This window comes from Halichoerus grypus, chromosome 1, assembly GCF_964656455.1.
Source record: "Halichoerus grypus chromosome 1, mHalGry1.hap1.1, whole genome shotgun sequence".
Classification (NCBI taxonomy): domain Eukaryota; kingdom Metazoa; phylum Chordata; class Mammalia; order Carnivora; family Phocidae; genus Halichoerus; species Halichoerus grypus.
The window spans coordinates 213,259,383-213,276,617 of NC_135712.1; the positions used below are offsets into that span (position 1 = coordinate 213,259,383).

The 17,235-nt window shown below is 57.5% G+C and overlaps 2 protein-coding genes across 3 annotated transcripts; both read left to right on the forward strand.

Annotated features, from left to right (window-relative positions):
* Positions 1–3,281: 3,281 nt before the first annotated feature.
* On the forward strand, positions 3,282–5,877 carry LRG1 (leucine rich alpha-2-glycoprotein 1). The gene is made up of 2 exons (XM_036116023.2): positions 3,282–3,433; positions 4,382–5,877. The coding sequence occupies exons 1-2, from the start codon at positions 3,294–3,296 to the stop codon at positions 5,391–5,393; spliced, it is 1,152 nt and encodes a 383-aa protein (XP_035971916.2). The 5' UTR covers positions 3,282–3,293; the 3' UTR covers positions 5,394–5,877.
* Positions 5,878–6,213: 336 nt separating this feature from the next.
* Positions 6,214–14,171, forward strand: PLIN5 (perilipin 5). Of its 2 annotated transcripts, XM_036116013.2 has the most exons (9): positions 6,214–7,211; positions 7,743–7,855; positions 8,227–8,298; positions 8,741–8,936; positions 9,780–9,862; positions 10,224–10,404; positions 11,371–11,561; positions 12,843–12,962; positions 13,165–14,171. In XM_036116013.2, exons 2-9 carry the CDS (start codon positions 7,823–7,825, stop codon positions 13,693–13,695), a joined length of 1,407 nt encoding a protein of 468 aa, XP_035971906.1. In that variant the 5' UTR covers positions 6,214–7,211; positions 7,743–7,822; the 3' UTR covers positions 13,696–14,171. The 2 variants fall into 2 exon arrangements, with proteins under 2 accessions (XP_035971906.1, XP_077913436.1); XM_078057310.1 differs by lacking the exon at positions 7,743–7,855.
* Positions 14,172–17,235: the final 3,064 nt, after the last annotated feature.

Genomic DNA, 17,235 nt, shown 5'->3' on the forward strand with positions numbered 1-17,235 from the left:
ATCTTCATCTGGATGGGGCCGGTTTTCTGATTCATCCTTGAGCAAATATTTATTGTGCAACTGCTACATGCCGGGCAGTGGTCAGGGACGAGTCCCCGTCCTCATGGAGTTCACAGCCTAGTGGGGGAGACCGGCCCCATACACACAAATTAGGAGGGGATTTGAAGTAGTGATATGCAACGTCAAGAAAAGGCCAGATAATGTGCTAGGTCAGGGCTGACTGTGGGGTGGGGGAGGGGGTGGTCGAGGAGGGCCTATAGGGGAGGGGACACTTGAGCTGAGAGGTGACATGTGAGACAGCAGCTGTGGGGAGGTGCGCAGGCAGAAGGAACAGCCAGTGCAAGGCCCTCGGTGGGGACGGGCTTGGAGAAGGGGAAAGGTGGCCGCAGCGGCCCCCAGCAGCATGGGGAGGGCCGGGCAGGAGCAGGTGCAGATGAGGAGGGAGAGGAGGGCAGGGGCTTCAGGCAGGAACAGCCTCAAAGGTGCGGAGTGTAAAATTTTTTGTTGTGGTCAAATCCACATAAATTCGAACGCACCACTGGAACCGTTTTTAAGCGCACAGGTCAGCGGCATGAAGCACGCTCCCGCTGTCGGGCGCCCACCCCCACCATCCATCCCCAGAACTTTTGCATCTTTCCAAAGTAAAACTCTGTCCACATTAAACATTAACTCCCCATCCTACCCCCCTCCCAGCCTTATGGATTTTATTTTAAGTGGGACAGGGACCCTTCCGAGGATTTTAAGCAGAGGGCGGGATCTGATTTCACTTTAAGAGATCTCTTTAGCATTATGCCTCCTTTGCGGTTCACACTCCCTCCTTCCCACGCATGTCCGTGGGGCACCTGCTGCGTGCTGGGCTCTAGGGACTGAGCAGTGGGCAAAACAGATCCGGTTCCCCCTTGTCCTGGGGGAGATTGTTAGTATAGTAAACAAAGAAACACAAAGCACCGTGCTGACATCCCTTAGCCCCTCCTGAACCTGTGTGTGTCCGTTCCTTCAGCCTTATGGAGGGAGGTCTGACGTACAGCATTGTGTAAGTTTCAGGTGTGCAGCTCAGTGATTTGGGGGGTGCAGATATTGCACTAGGATTACCACAATGAATCCATTACCTCCTGTAGTTCTCTGATGAGAGCATTTAAGAGCTACTCTCTTAGCAATTTTCAAGTATATAAGGTTACTGTGTATAGTAACGGTAACTATAGTCGCCATGTTGTACATTACACCTCCTGGATGTACTCATCTTAGAACTGCACGTTTGTACCCTTAGACCAACATCTCCCCATTTTCTGCACCCCCCAGCCCCTGGCAGCCACCCTCCTGCTCTGGGTTTTGGGTTTTTTAAATCCCATATATAAGTGAGAGTATATAGTATCTTTCTCTGCCTGACTTAATTTCACTTAGGGTAATACCTTCAAGATTCAATAACATTGTTGCAAATGGCAGCATTTTCTTCTTTTTTTACCTTTGAATAATATTCCAGTGTGTGTGTATATCGCATTCTTTCTTTCTAGGATTTTATTTATTTATCTGAGAGAGAGAAAGAGAGCGAGAGAGTGAGCGAGCAAGAGAGAGAGCATGGGCAGGGTGAGGGGCAGAGGGAGATGCAGACTCCCTACTGAGCAGGGAGCCTGATGTGGGGCTTGATCCTGGGACTCCAGGATCATGACCTGAGCCAAAGGCAGATGAAGGCAGACACTTAACCGACTGAGCCACCCATGTGCCCCTTCTTTCTTTCTTTCTTTTTTTTTTTTATTGCATCTTTATCCATCCGTCAATAACACTTAGGATGTTTCCATGTCTTGGCTATTGTGAATAATACTGCAAGGAACAAAGGAATACATGTTTTTTTTCTAGTTACTATTTTGTTTTCTTTGGATAAATACCCAGAAGTGGGATTGCTAGATCATATATCCCTATTTTTAATTTCTTGAGGGACCTCCATACTGTTTTCCACAGCGGCTGCACCAATTTACTTTCACACCAACAGTGAAGAAGGGTTCCTTTCTCTCCACATCCTCACCAACACTTGTTATTTCTTATCTTTTCGATTCTAGTTATTCTGACAAGTGTGAGGTAATATCTCACTGGTAATATCTCATTGCATTTTCCTGATGATGAGTGATGTTGAGCACCTTTCATGTACCTGTTGGCCGTCTAGATGTCTTCTTCAGAAAACTGTCTCTTCAGGTCCTTTGACTATTTTGTGGGTATCTGTTTTGTGTGTCTAACTCTATGGATCTGTTATTCTGTCGATGTGTCCTGCTTTGTCTGTGTCTCTGTGTGGTTCTATGTATTTTCACCTGTCTCTGTTTTGTATCTATCTGTGTATTCATGAGGATATCCATCTATCTTTCTTTATGCCTGTCATGGTCAGCCTGCATGTGTGTCTCTGAACCTATGTGTCCACAAGACAGAACTCATATTCATTCTCAAAGCTTGATAGAGACAAAACTCTTCAGAGATTGGGCCAGGGAGAAGAGGCCATGGCCAGGCGTGATAGAAGTCCTGGGTGCAGGTAAAGATAACACATCACACCTGAATTTTTAGAACGCAACAAAAATGAAAGCACTGAATAGTCAAATCTGTGAGATGCAGCCAAAGCAGTTCTCAAAGGGAAATTTGTAGCCTCCGAATGCATTTATTAGGGAATGAGAAAGATCCAAAACAAACAGCACATTAGCTTCAGATGAAGAAACAAAGAGCAGAAGGGGCCCTTGGAGACTGAGTTCAACTTCATGGATATAGAAACTGAGGCCAAGAAAAGTTAAGCCACTTGCCCAAGATCATAAAATAAAGCCATTCCTAGCAGAGCTGGGAGCCAGGGCCAGGTTTTGTCCCTCCCAGGCCATTGTTCAAAGACCATGGAGAATTTTGGCATCGCTTACTTTTGAAATCTAATTTCTAGAAATTATTTCATTTTTCAAAAAGGCCAACAATACATCATGAATTCAAGACAAGTGCTTTTTGTTATCTTCATTGAGCTTCCTGGTTGCTCAAATTTATTGCAAAGAGTATCTCTTGCTTAAAGAGCTGTCCCTATCCCCCAGGAATGGTGCCTTGCAAACCTGACCCTTGATCCCCGGATTGGGGGAAGCAGGGATTCGGCCCCAGAGATTCTTGGGTGCCCACCCCCCAAAAGCAGGAATCAGGGGAATGAAAAACTGGGTAGAAGCAGGAAGAGAAGGGAGCAGGCAACCCCCCCTCCTGCCCTTCCCCTGCCAGGAAGCAATTTTGCAATTCTGACCACTCCCTTTCCCCTGCCTGGCTCAGGTCCAGCCATTAACGGGAACAGGATGTGGGTGAGGACTTCCCTAGGGTGGGTGGCCCTGCTCCCAGTCCAGGCAGGTATAAGGCTACCTCACCAGGCTAAGGGAACACAGATGGAAAAGAGAGAGACCATCATGTCCTCTTGGAGCCCAGAGCGAAACCAGAGGTAAGTCCCCACCCCACCCATTGGTAGGCAGAACTGGATGCTAGACATTTCTGTCTGATGCACTGAAGTCAAAGGGCTAGATGTAGATCTGCAGGCTGGAATAGACCGACAGGCTGTAACTATAGACAGACATGCTCTCATACACACCCTCACTATAGAAGTCCCAGGTGCTCCCCGGGCCAGACAGAGAGTTGGAGTCTCACCAACACCTCCCGACCAACACCCCACCAGAGGCCTGCTGGAGGGACCAGGAGGAGCAGAAGCCCCAGCCCTCCAAGGAGTATGGTGCCAACTGTACACCACCCCATCCCAAGGCCAAATGCCTGTCCCAGATCTGCACAAAGCAGGATGCAGTTTTCACGTTCAGAGTTCCTTTTGGAGCCCTAGATTGCACCCGAGCACTTCGGAGCGAGATGGAGCTGCAGCTCCATCAGAGAAAGAAATGTAACCTTGTTTGGACGGAAAAAGGAGGAGGCCAGAGGGGAAACCTTGGGGAAGTCAGAGAGAGCTTCATGGGAAAGGGAGCATTGGGGCTGGGGCTTTGCAGGATAAGTAGGAGTTCACTGGCCCTGCCTTCAAAATGTGGAGCCAGGGAGATAAGAAATGACCCAGAAAACAAGCTAGAACAGAAGAAACTAGAAAGAAATTAGCAAATTTGACTGTAAATAATTAACAGTCCATTGGGGCTGGGCTGGCCATGAAGAAGGGTAGCATTTATGGATCAGACTGAGAAACTCAGTTTTCAGAGCTTTCTGTAACAGCAGCTACTTCGGGAAGCTGTGGGAAAGTGAGGGTGGAAGCCAGGAGAGGAGCAGGGGATGACTGCAGGAGTCCGGGGGAGCCATGAGCTGGCATGGTCCAGGGTGCTGGAAATGGAGACAAAAAACAGTTGGCAGAATCTGGGGACACTTTCACCAAGCGAGGTGTATTTTCTGTCATGGCCTGCAGCCCAGGAGGCCTGAGCTCCCATCTTTCCAGAACACTGTTCCTGCTGCTGCTGTCTGTGGCCTCAGCCCAGGATGTCACCCCAAACCGTGACACCTGCTTGGTGTTCCAGTCGAGCAACGGCAGCTCCGTCTCCTGCCACCCACCTGCCAAACTCCCTCACCGCTTCCCAGCTGACACCGTCTACCTGGTGGTGGAGTTCTTCAACCTCACCCAGCTGCGGGCCGACACCCTCCAGGGCACCTCTAACCTCCAGGAGCTGCACCTCTCCACCAACCAGCTGGAGAGCCTCTCGCCCAAGTTCCTGCGGCCGGTGCCTCTGCTGAAGGTGCTCGACCTAACCCGCAATGCCCTGACCCAGCTGCCCCCAGGCCTCTTCCGGGTCTCGGCCGCTCTCCACACCCTGGTGCTGAAGGAGAACCGGCTGGAAATCCTGGAGCCCTCGTGGCTGCAGGGGCTCAAAGCCCTGGGGCATCTGGACCTATCCGGGAACCACCTCCAGACACTGCCCCCTGGGCTGTTGGCCAGCTTCACCTCCCTGCGCATCCTTGACCTCAGCAATAACCAGTTGAAGACTTTGCCCTCTGACCTTCTGAGGGGCCCCCTGCAGTTGGAAAGGCTGCATCTGGAGGGCAACAGATTGCGGGTGCTTGGAGAGGGGCTCTTGGCACCCCAGCCAGACCTGCGCTACCTTTTCCTGAACGACAACAGGCTGGCCGCGGTGGCAGCCGGCGCCTTCCGAGGCCTGCAGCAGCTGGACATGCTCGATCTCTCCAACAACTTGCTCACCAGCGTGCCCAAGGGGCTCTGGACATCCTTGGGGCAGCCCACCCGGGACATGAAGGATGGCTTTGACATCTCTGGGAACCCCTGGATCTGTGATCGGAACCTGGATGACCTCTATGGGTGGCTCGTGGCCAATAAAGACAAGATGTTCTTCCAGAATGCCACACGCTGCGCTGGGCCCGAAGCCTCAAAGGGCCAGATGCTCCTGGAAGCAGCCGAGTCCCACTGAGGCCTGGGGCTAGGGTGGGGAGACAGGCCTGGCAGTACACTGCTCGGTACTTAGCAAATAATTCACCTTCGGCTTTCCAGAGCTGCCAGGATCCGCTTGGCCCAGGCTTCCCAAAATGCACGTTGGGCTCTCCAGCCTCCTTGTACCCTCTTCCAAGAATGTCTTTCCCTGGGGGCAGTTGGCTGGCTCAGTCGGTGGAGCACGCGACTCAAGCCCCACATTAGGCATGGAGCCTACTTAAAAGAAAAAAGAAAAGAGAATGTCTTGCCCTGTTTTCCAGATCTCTCGGTCTCCAGGCTCCCTCAGCCTGCTCGGCCTCCCTCTGGCCCAGCCCTGGCTACACTAGGGCTGTCTCTATCTGGTTCTGCCTCCCCCACTTCGGGGGGCTCTCCGAATGCAGGGCCTGGGGCTGGGTTCCCTCGTAGCCAGCATCGTTCAGTTTGTGGTCAGACCCGAAGGGTTAATAAATAACTGTGGAATGGAATTGGAATACTAGAATAATTCACTGTGTTCTGAGCATCTCCCAGGTTGACTTCCTAGTCCTCCCCAGAGGAAGGAGAAGGAAAGAAGAGGCCTGACCCAAGGCCTGGGGTGCAGGACATGAGCTTCCAAAGGGATGGCAGTCGGGATCTGATGGCCCGCGGCTCCTCCTCCCTCTCCCCCCATCCAGGACTTAACTGGAAATAAAACACTGACCATTGCCCGGAGTGTCATTTTACCAGTGGATACCTGCCAGAGCTTGTGTCCTGGGGAAGGTTTAAATTAAACCGGATTGCTTCAGGTCTCCAAACAATTTGTCATGCTGGCCCGTGACAACCCAGGGGGATAGCCACCCAGGGCAGGCCTGGGCAGGCTGGGTGGAGCCGAAGGCTTAGGAGCCTGGGTTCTTCCAACTCAGAACCTTGGGACACCTGCTGACACAGTGCTGGGCATGCTGGGAGCCAGAGTCAGATTTGGGGGGACCCCTGGGTGTTTGGGGGAAGGCTCCCTGGAAGAATGGTCATGCCCACGTTGGTGGTCATTCCAGGAATGACGACGAAAGCCAAGGAGGGGCCTGGAGTCTGGCAGAGCAGAGTTTGAATCGGATCCCTCAATTTGCTCATCTGTAAAATGGGGATCCAAGGGAGTGAGCCGGCCTGAATCCTGGCTCAGTTTAATGGCAGATTTTTAAATTTTTATTATTTTATTTTATTTTATTTTTTAAGATTTTATTTATTTATTTGAGAGAGAGAATGAGATAGAGAAAGAGAGCATGAGAGGGGGGAGGGTCAGAGGGAGAAGCAGACGCTCGGCTGAGCAGGGAGCCATATGTGGGACTCGATCCCGGGACTCCAGGATCACGATCTGAGCCGAAGGCAGTCGCTTAACCAACTGAGCCACCCAGGCGCCCATGGCAGATTTTTTTAAATAAACAAGAAAGACCTTGAGGACTTGCCCAAGGTCACTCCTCGCCGAGGCGGTGGGGGCTGTGATCGTCCTCCACTGTTTCGGCGGCAACAGCAGGGTGACGGGTGGCCAAAACTGGCCAACGGAAGTAGCTCAATCCTGGGGTATCCAGCGTCCTCGAGTTACTATGACAACCGCGGAGCCCCCACCCCACCCCCACCCCGAGCCCCAGGGAAGCGCGCGGGGTGGGGAGGTTAGGCTGGGGCCCCGGCCCCGGGACACGCCTCCTCACGGCCCCTCCCCATTGGTCAGTCCCCGAAGGCCCCGCCCCCCGAGCCGCTATAAGGCGGGCGGGGCCAGCGGTGGGCGGAGACTGGAGCCCGAGTCTGGGGTCCGCAGCGGCACTTGGGGGCCGTGGCTGCGCGCGCCCAGGTGAGTGCCACGCGGAGGGCGTCCAGGAGAGCCCCGCAGATTTGGGGGCTCCAGATCAGGTGGGCGGGAGAGGATCCAGCGGCGTGAGATGGGAGGAGGATGACGGGCCCGAGCAGGTGGCCTAGACCCTTGGCCCAGTTGGCTGAAGCTCAGGACCCAGTTGGGCGGGGACCAGGGCTCTGAGGGCACAGGGTGGGGATAGGGGAAGAACTGCGAGCGGGAGTCTCAGGTCGAACTCTCCACTCTGAGTCTGCTTAGATGAGTGGCCTTGGAAACACCATGGACCTGCTGGCCGCCTCAGTTTCCCTGTCAGTCTGTGGGTTTATTGGGATTCCGCGGCTACCACCTCCACCCCTGCCGCGGGCTGCGTGTGCAGTTCTGTCGGGGAAGGGTGAGTTGGGGGGTGGGCAGGGGCAGCAGGGACCTCCTCTCCTTTGCAGAAGAGGAAACAGCTCAGAGAGGTGAAGGCACTTGCCCAAAGTCACCCAGCAGGTAATGGCAGGATTTGAACCCAGGTCTTTCTCTCTCCAGAGCCCATGTTTGAATCACTACAATGTCCCCACCTTGCCAGAGCTCTCTAGTGTGCACCTACTGTGTGCAGAGCTCTGTGCATGCATTGTCCGTGTCCCTCACGACACTGTGAGGTAGGTATTATCATTACCTTATTTTTTTAAGATTTACTTATTTATTTGAGAGAGAGAGTGCGCGTGTGCAAGTGGGGGAGGGGCAGAGGGAGAGGGAGAAAAATCTCAAGCAGACCCCCTGCTGAGCGCAGAGCCCAACACAGGCCTCGCGACCCTAAGATCATGGCCTGAGCTGAAACCAGGAGTCAGATTCTCAACTGACTGAACCACCCAGGCACCCCTATCATTACCCTATTTTGAGGAAACCGAGGCCCCAAGAGAGAACAATACTTGCCCAAGTCACAAAGCCCAGAGGGACAGAACCCAAGGCCTGGGCAGGCCCCAGGAGGGCTGGTGTGTAGAGGCCACTCTCACTCTGTCCTGCCCCTCAGGGTGCAGCAGGCATGTCAGAAGATGAGGCTGCTCTGCCGCCCAGAACCAGCTCGTGGGAACAGAACCAGCAGGTGAGGGGCCGCCCCTCCCACGGAGCAGGGGCACAGGCGGGGGTGGGGGGATATCCCTTCTGGGACAGTTTCAGAAGGTACCCCCTCTCCTTCCCATCCTTGCTGGACCATGGGTGGCACATCTTCCCCATTTCCCAGAGGGGCACAGTGATGCCCGGGGCAGGGAGCATCTCTCCCCGGCCCCCAACCTCCGGGTCTCTGCCCGAGACTCTGCATCAGACCCTGCTCCCAGCACTTCACGCCCGTTGCCTCCGTGAATCTCCAGCCCTAGAAGCCCATTTTACAGATGGGGAGGCTGAAGCCCCAAGTTACGTGTGCAGTCCCCCCAACCCTCTCGCCCACCCCGTCATCCTGGCCCAGAGAGCGCAAGTGGACTGGGGTGTGGCTGAGATCCCCACCCCCAACCCCCCAGGGGCCACTCTGACGCCGCCTCCTCCCGCAGAACGTGGTGCAGCGCGTGGTGGCCCTGCCGCTGGTCAGGACCACGTGCACCGCCGTCCTCGATGCTTACAGTGCGGCTAAGGACAGGCACCCGCTGCTGGGCTCCGCCTGCCGCCTGGCGGAGCACTGCGTGTGTGGCCTGACCACCCGCGCCCTGGACCACGCCCAGCCGCTGCTCAGCCACCTACAGCCCCAGCGTGAGTCCCCCAGCCCAGCCCACGACCCTGGGTCCTGTGGTTTGCCCCGCCGGCCCGCCCTCCATGCTCTGGACGACATGCATGCCTCCGTCTGACATGCCCTGGAGTGGACCTGCTGAGTCGGGACCTGCTCAGTCTTACCTGTCGTGTATGCCGTTCGTCCGTCCACCCGCCTGTACCCCCATCCACCCGTCTCACCCTCCCCCCGTCCTGCAGCCACATCTCCCGTTCTCTGCCTGCCCGGCCCCCGCTCCCCATTCTACCTGCATCCCTCTGTGGTTGGGTCTCCTGGACCTCCGCCCTTAGCTGTTTACCTGGGGCCCCCCCTCCTTCCGTCCCCGTTCTGTGCATCTCGATGTCCTCCCTTGTTGAGTGGCCTGACATACCTCAGGTTCCTCTGCCTCTCCACCTCCCTCCCCGTCTACCTCTCTGTCGTTGCCCCCGCATGTCCCGAGCCCCACATGTCCCCGCACTCCTGGGACCAGCTGAGGGGTCCAACCTGGCACAGGGATGGGGGGAGCGGAAAGACCCTTGGCTTCACGTCTGACCGAGGAAGGGGGTCACCTGAGATTCCCAGCTCAGGGTCTCCCCCGCCTCCTCCTCAGCCAGTTTGGGTGACCTTGAGCCTGCTCGCTGGGGTGTCCGAGCCGGGCATGAGCGAGGAGTCACCTTGGCGCTGGCGGCAGCCCTATGGCAGGGCTGAGGCAGGGAGGGCAGTGGAGGTGGGGTCCAGCCTCGTGCCCCACCCACACCCTCAGGGTCCCAGCCCCTCGCAGGGTGGCCCAGGCCTCTGTCTACCTCTCCCTACCTCTCTTGCCCTCACTCCCTGCCTCTCCCCTCCAGTGGCCACAGTGAACAATCTCGCCTGCAGGGGCCTGGACAAGCTGGAGGAGAAGCTGCCTTTTCTCCAGCAACCTTCGGACACGGTACCCTAGGGACCCAGGGAGGGGTGGAGGTGGGAGGGAGCGGCGCAGCCTCCCCCGGGACCAGCCTGGACACCTGGGCCAACCAGACCAGGGGTGGGGGGGCTGAGTCAGGTTTCGGTCGAACTCAAAAAACACCAGCCAAATTAAAATAATCAGCACCCGAGTTTATTGAGTGCTTAAGACGCACCGGTTGGGGCCCATCATCCCCTCAACAACCCTTTGGTGGAGAACTTTTCTTTTCCTCCATTTTATAGAGGGGAAATTGAGGCCCAGAGCCAGGAGGGGACCCCTTGACACCCAGCCCCCGGGAGCTGGGGTGAGAGAAGGGAGTCAAAATCTGGACGGGGCCCCCTCCCACCAGGTGGTGACCTCGGCCAAGGATACGGTGGCCAGTGGTCTGACGGGCGTGGTGGGCCTGGCCGGCCAGAGCTGCCACTGGAGCGTGGACCTGAAGCGCTCCATGAGCCACGCCGTGGACGTCGTGCTGGGCAAGTCAGAGGAGCTGGTGGACCACTTCCTGCCCATGACCGAGGACGAGCTCGGTGAGGCCGGCACCCTCCCGCCCTGCCCTGCCCCTGAGTCCTTCTGCCCAGTCCGCACCCCTGGAGGTGACGGATCAGAGAAGTCCGGGACTTGGGCAGGGCCACCTAGCAGTCCATCAGGAAACACCAAGCTGGAGCCCAGGCCTGACGTCCCCGTCCATGTCCACGGCCCCCTGACCCACATCCTGCTAGAAATCAGACCACGCAGACCCTAAGAGTCTACAGGGCTTAGAGACTTGAGGGCGCTGGCCTCAAACTGGCCCAGGCAGCGCCTTTAGAATGTTTTACTTCATCGCATGCATTTAACCGTCAGATTGTGCCCTCCAAATCCTGATTTGTGGCCTGTCCTCAAACACTAAACGCTCGGGCCAAAGGGCATCTGCCCTCTCCCGGGGCGCCCGGCCGGCTCAGTTGGTGGAGCGTGCGACTCTTGATCTCGGGGCTGTGAGTTCGAGTCCCATGTTGGGAGGTAGAGATGCCTTAAAAAATAAAATCTTAAAAAAACAAAACAAAAACAAAACGCACCATTCTCCAACTTTCTACATCTTGTCTCTGTCCCCGGAGGCCATCTGACTTCTTAACCCCTGCTTTAGGGCACTAGAAGAACGTGTCGAGGCACTCCCTCCTCCACGGAAAGGCTGCAAGGCATTTATGAAGCACCTACTGTGTGCCAAGCACTTGTAGGATATTCTCCACAGACCGTTTGGTAGAGGGGTTAAGAGTGCCTGGGTTGGAATCCCGGGTCTGCCTCTTGCACACCGTGGGACTTCATCCCCTTTGCCTCAGTGTTCCTCATCTGTAAATGGGGCTAATAGTAGTGCCTGCGTCGTAGGGTTTGGGCAGGTTAAGTGAGTTGATATTGGTAAAGGAAAGTTGGGAGCCCGTGGGCTTGTCAACCCAGAAGGAGGGTGAGCGGATGTGGCAGCGGTGGCCATGCTGACCCCCTCGCCCGTCCCATCCTCCCAGCGGCCCTGGCAGCCGAGGCTGAGGGCCCGGAAGTGGGCTCCGTGGAAGAGCAGCGGCGACATCAGGGCTACTTTGTGCGTCTGGGCTCCCTGTCAGCACGGCTCCGCCACCTGGCGTATGAACACTCCCTGGGGAAACTGAGGCAGAAGAAACACCACGCCCAGGACACGCTGGCCGAGCTGCAGGAGCTGGTGAGAGCCTTCTGTCCACTCCCGCGCCGTGATGCAGGCCAGTAGGCACGGCCTGAGTGCCAACCGAGCACCTGGTCCCGAGCTGGTCCGAAGGGGGAGGCGCAGCCGAGCTCAGCTTCCTCCAGCCGTGCGTGTTCAGCGCTGGGGCAGAGTGGGGACACGGGGCTGGGGCAGCTCAGGGGGGTCAAGGCTCAGCCTGGGGAGACAGGAGGGGGCTTCGTCCCGTGAAGGGAGGGGAGTAGGAGCTAGAATTTATAGGCACTTAAGGTAGCTCAGGAGAGAGAGGGAAAGTGCCCCTTCCCTTGCCCACCTGCCACCAACCCCAATCCTCCCCAGCCTGTAGGTTCTCGCCTCGTCCCTCACTCCCCATCCCTCCCTGCTCCAAAGGAGCACAGCAGCTCCCATTTAACTGAGCTTGGTAAGTTCAGATGCCCTTAACCTGCTCCTGCTGCGTCTCAACCTCCATCCTTCCAGGGGCTCCAGTCAAAACCCAGGAGCAGCCCTCGCCTCCCCTCTTCTCCTCTGCTCCCACATCTCACACATCAGCTGGTACCCCAGTTCTGCCCACAGCTCCCCCTTCTCTTCCCCCCACCCAGGTCCAGCCCCCATAACTGCACCTGGTCCATCCTGGACCCCATTCTGTCCTCCCCACAGCAGCCACCAGAGGGCGCATATGAGCCCCTGAGTCTGTTGATGTCCCTGAACGCAATGTCCTCAAGGTCCATCCATGTTGTAACAGGTGCCAGAATAGCCCTTCCTTTTTAAGGCTGAATCATATTCCAGGGTACAGATGGACCACAATTTGTTTCCATTTACCTTCTAATGCCTACCCTGTCCTGGGCACCGAAGGCACAGTGGCCCCCTCAGGACACTCACAGTCCAGTAGGGGGATCAGGGTCAGGATGGAGAACATGCCAGGGGCTGTAGAATCTGCCCAGCCAGGAGGGGAGGAGGGAAGACTTCCTGGAGGAGGAGACATCTACATTGAAACTTAAACTGGAGTGAACCAGGCAGGGGCATGGGGTGAAGGGAAGTGTGTCCCTGGCAGAGACGAGCACGGCCAAAGTGAGTCTGAGCTTTAGGGGACCCACAGGTCGCAGGGTCTGGCCAAGAGCAGAGGAGAGAACGGGCAGGTGGGCCAGGCTGAATCCGCAGGCGGGGAAGGTTGCAGGAAGAAGATGTTCTCCAGATGCTTATCAAGACCAGATCTAGGCTAGGGTCCTGGCTCCCCCGAGCCCCCAAGTCCTCCAGCTCTGACCACCACTGTCCCCATCCCCTCAGATCAACCTCATGCAGTGCGGGGCGACACCCACTGCCCCGACCCGCCCTGGGAAGGTGCACGAGCTTTGGGAGGACTGGAGCCAGCGCTCCCCAGAGAATGGCCGCCGGCGCCGCAGCCAGGTAGGGTGGCGGGGAGAGGGTGAGCAGGGGGCGTGTGTGCGGGGGTGTTCTGGATCTGCCCAGGGTCGCCAGGGGCCGGGCTCCAGCTGTCTCAATCCAAGTGCTGAGCTCAGCTGTTTGGAGTGTGCATGGAGAAACTGAGGCAGGGCGCTGGTCCCGGCGGGCGCCCAACTGGGACGCTGAGGCCCCCCCTCCCCCACAGGCAGAGCTGGAGACGCTGGTGCTGTTCCGCACTCTGATGCGGGAGCTGCAGGGCACAGTGGACGCGCTGGAGACCAGCGTGCGGGGCCTGCCCCCAGGCGCCCAGGAGAAGGTGGCCGAGGTGCGGCGCAGTGTGGACGCCCTGCAGTGCGCCTTCGCCGACGCCCGCTGCTTCAGGGATGTGCCGGCCGCCGCGCTGGCCGAGGGCCAGGGCAGTGTGGCCCGGGCCCACGCTTGTGTGGACGAGCTGCTGGAGCTGGTGGTGGAGGCCGTGCCGCTGCCCTGGCTGGTGGGGCCCTTCGCGCCCATCCTCGTGGAGCGGCCTGAGCCCCCGCCGGACCTGGAGGCTCTGGTGGACGAGGTCGTGGGGCGCCCTGACCGCCGCTGGGCTCACCTGGACTGGCCGGCCCAGCAGAGAGCCTGGGAGGCCCAGCTCGGAGACGGGCCAGCCCTCCCAGAGGACATTCCCAAGGAGGAACCCACCCCCCCGAGCCGCCCCAAGCACACCCTGATGCCAGAGCTGGACTTCTGACCAGATAGGGCCGCGGGGCGGCAAGCAGGAGGCCGCCTGTATCCCGAGATCCCTGCTGCCCCCTAGTGGCCATGCCTCTGCACTAACAGCCCGTGCTTCCGCCTTGGCCCAGGGGCAGGGTTGGGGTGGGGGGCTGAATTCAGAATCTCAGACCCTCCCCAATCCTTCCCTTGGACATATGGGGGCTGGAACCCAGTCCAGGTCCCACTAGCCCCAAGCTGGGTTCATCTGTCTGTGGCCCCCGTCCCTGCACCCCAAGAAGCAGATCAAAACTCCCCCCGCAAAAGCACACATTTTGCCCAATGGCTTCTACTTGGGGTTTTGAAAAGTGAGCACCCTCCTTCCCCCACACCTTGTACATCCCGGACTGAGGGGTCCCCGAAGATATCCAGCTGTATCAGCTGGACCTGCCAGATCCACTTGCTTTGCCCTTTGGGGTTTGTGCTCCAACATAAAGGTGCTTTGTGTTGTCCAAAGGCCTGTGGCCTCTGTTCAGGCCGGGGTGGGTCTTAGTTGCAGGGTGCCGGGGGCCTCAGGTGTTTGTCTGCTTGGCAGAAGCCAAGATTGGAGATTCGAAAGCAGTGAGAATGCCTCTCTGACCGGCTTGACATCCGTCTGGAGCCCCACCACTAGCACCAGGCCCACCGGGGTTAGGCATCCAGATGTAGCTTCCTGGGATAGAAGCTATTCACACTTTAGTATAACTGAATTTCTTGGAAACTGCAGGGAATAGGATCAGAGGGAGGAAGAAGTCAGATGGGGCAGCCCCTCCTATGCCAACCTCCTAGACCTGCAGGGGCTGATCTTGTTGTGATTTCTCTAGCTGCACTGGTCAGGATGGGGCAGACAGAGGTAGGGGAAGGGCCACGGGCCAGTCTCTTGGGGGCCTTCCCATCCTTTGACCGAATTCTTAGCCGCCCCTCAGGCTCCCCTGTGGCTGGGTGGGGTGTTAGGAAACCACAGTGTAATGTGGTGAGGTCAGGGTGGCCCCTGGCTTCCCTAGGACCTGGCCCAAGGGCAGCTCTGGGAGGCTGAACTACCTCCCACTAGCCAGATTCACTTCCCTGCCCCTGCTCAGGAACGTCCATGGCTCCCACTCACCCTCAGACCAACTATCCAAACTCCTCACCCTGGCATTTGAGAACTTCTGGTTTCATCCCAGATGAAACCCCTACACAGACATTGCTGCATTCCCACCGAACTGTGCATATTCCCTTACCACCGGGCCTTTGCCCAGGCTGTGCCCGGAGTCCTCTCCCAGCCCACCACCCATCTCTTGGACACATCCGACCCACTGTCAAGCCCCAGCCCCAATGCCACCTCCTCCAAGAGGCTTTCCCTCACTCCGCCCCAGCGGGAGGGCTCCAACCCTCCACAGCTCACCTTCTTGGGACTCCAAGCCCCTTCTACCTGGACTTAGAGCCACAGGCAACCTTGCCTTCTCTTCCCCCGCAGGGCTGGGGGCTCCTGGAGGGCCGGGTGGTGAGGATGGGCAGAGTGGCACACGGGAAGGGCATTTTGCAGAGGGAGGCTCGGGCAGAGACGTGGCAGTGGGGAAGTCGGTGTGGCAGGAAGAGAGGGAAGGGAAAGCTAATGGACTGAGGGAAAATCTTGGAGTTGGAGCAGTAGATAAGGCCCTGGGGTTGAGTCTCAGCCTGGCCCACAACTGGGTGGGCAAGCTACGTGCCTCATCGGAGCCTGGTTTCTCCTCGGGGGGGGTGGTATGAACGTATCGAGGCGACCGCGCTCAGTCCTAGGACCTGCCTCACGCTCAGGAGCTGCCGTTCACTTATTCGTGTGTTCGGTCGACAAACACATACAGTTGAGCACCTGCTGTGGGCCAGGCGGGCAGCAAACCAGGTAAAAGTCCTGCTCTTTGGCCCTGACGATGCAGCTGGAGAGAAAGACAACGAACAAGAAAACTACGTAAATTATTTGTCTTAGTTTTAGTAGATGATGAAAAATTTAAAAGGGATGGAGGATGGGGGGCGTGTGAGGGTAGGAGGAGGGGTGTGTATTTTTAAATAGGAGAAGGGGGTCGAAGAGGACCTCTCGGAGGAGGTGACACATAAGCGAAGACTGACAGGCATTCCGGGCAGGAGGCATGGGCTGTGTGTGCAAAGAGCCTGGGGCAGCACCAGGTCTGGTGTGTTGCAGGAACAGTGTGTCTGGAGCAGAATGAGTTGAGGGGAGAGAGGGAGGAGGGAGGACAGGGAGGTGATAGGGGCCAGGGTCGTGAGGAGGACTAGGGTTTCCCCCAGGGAGGTGGGAGCCCTGGGGGGCTGTGGGCAGAGGAGAGTGGGACCTGATTCGGGTGTTTACGATCACTTTGATTGTCTTTGTTGGGTTCCTCTCCCCTCACTGTGCTGTGGCAGCCTGTGGGAAGGGGAGGGGCACACCCAAGGTTTCCCTCCTCCCCTGCCACCTTTGGGAAGCGTTGGCTGAGAGGACAGAGTTTTGGGGACATCCCCATTTTGTTCCCCAACTGTTTGGCAAACACAGTGATGGCTCCAAGGAGATGACCTAGGGGTCATCAGGCTGTGTCTGAACGCTCTCTCATCCCAGCTCAGTGCCCAGAGCCACCAACGGGGCCTGCCCCGTACCCCCACCAGCACGTAACTGGGATCCCTGTCCCAGGAGCGGGCAGGGGGGAACCTTAGCTCGGGGAGGGTATCATTCCTCTGCTGGCCTGTGCACCTACCCACAGACAGCCCACTCGGCACCTAGGCTCTGGGGCTGGGTTCCAATCCTGTCTCTGCCACTTTCTGGCTCTGTGGCCTCAGGCACAGGATGCCTCCTCCAGGTAGTCACCCTGGGTTGTCCCAAGCCCACCAGGTCTGCGTCTCACTCCTAGGATCCCCTGGCTCTTTTGGCACCCTGTATCCATCCGCATTTTGGCCCTAATTTATCAAGGGAAGTCCCTCCTGGAGAGTGACGCATCCCCTCCCTGCTCAGGAGAGACCCTGTTCCTCTCTTCCTGCCTGGACAATGCTAAGCTAATGTTTGTTGAGTACCTGCCAGGTACCAGGCACTGGGGTAAACAGGTCACATGCTTGATCACACTTCGCACTCAGAGCTGTCCTATGAGTTGGCCCATTTAGCCAAATGTTTATTAGATGCTGAGTGTGCACCAGGTACAGATCTATTGCAGGAGAGATAGCTGGGACCAAAACGGGTCTGAAGGAGGAGAGGGAGGGAGCTGTGTGCTGTAGGCAAGGGCCCTCCAGGTAGAGGGAACAGCATGTGCAAAGGCCCTAGGGCAGCACCACGCCTGGTGCGTTGGAGGAACGGCGAGGAGTCCCGTGCGCTGGAGCAGAACGTGCGAGGGGGAGAGAGCTGGAGGAGGTGAGGACAAGGAGAAAACAGGACGTTGTGGGCCACGGAGAGGAGTCTGGAAGGGTAAACTGAGGCCCAAGGATGTTCAGTGGCCGAGGGGTCCCAGCAGAGCGGCGGGGAGCATGCCGGCAGTGCTCGGGGGCATGGGATGGCCTGAGAGTCCGTCGGCCCGGTGGGGGCGGGGCCGTGGGCAGAGGCCGCCTG

Coding starts and splice junctions, on each gene's coding strand:
- LRG1 (XM_036116023.2), top strand. CDS start 3,294: ATGTGGGTGAGGACTTCCCTAGGGTGGGTGGCCCTGCTCCCAGTCCAG. Junction 3,434..4,381: donor AGCCCAGAGCGAAACCAGAG/GTAAGTCCCCAC, acceptor CATGGCCTGCAG/CCCAGGAGGCCTGAGCTCCC.
- PLIN5 (XM_036116013.2), top strand. CDS start 7,823: ATGCATTGTCCGTGTCCCTCACGACACTGTGAG. Junction 7,856..8,226: donor GTCCCTCACGACACTGTGAG/GTAGGTATTATC, acceptor CCTGCCCCTCAG/GGTGCAGCAGGCATGTCAGA. Junction 12,963..13,164: donor GCCGCCGGCGCCGCAGCCAG/GTAGGGTGGCGG, acceptor CCTCCCCCACAG/GCAGAGCTGGAGACGCTGGT.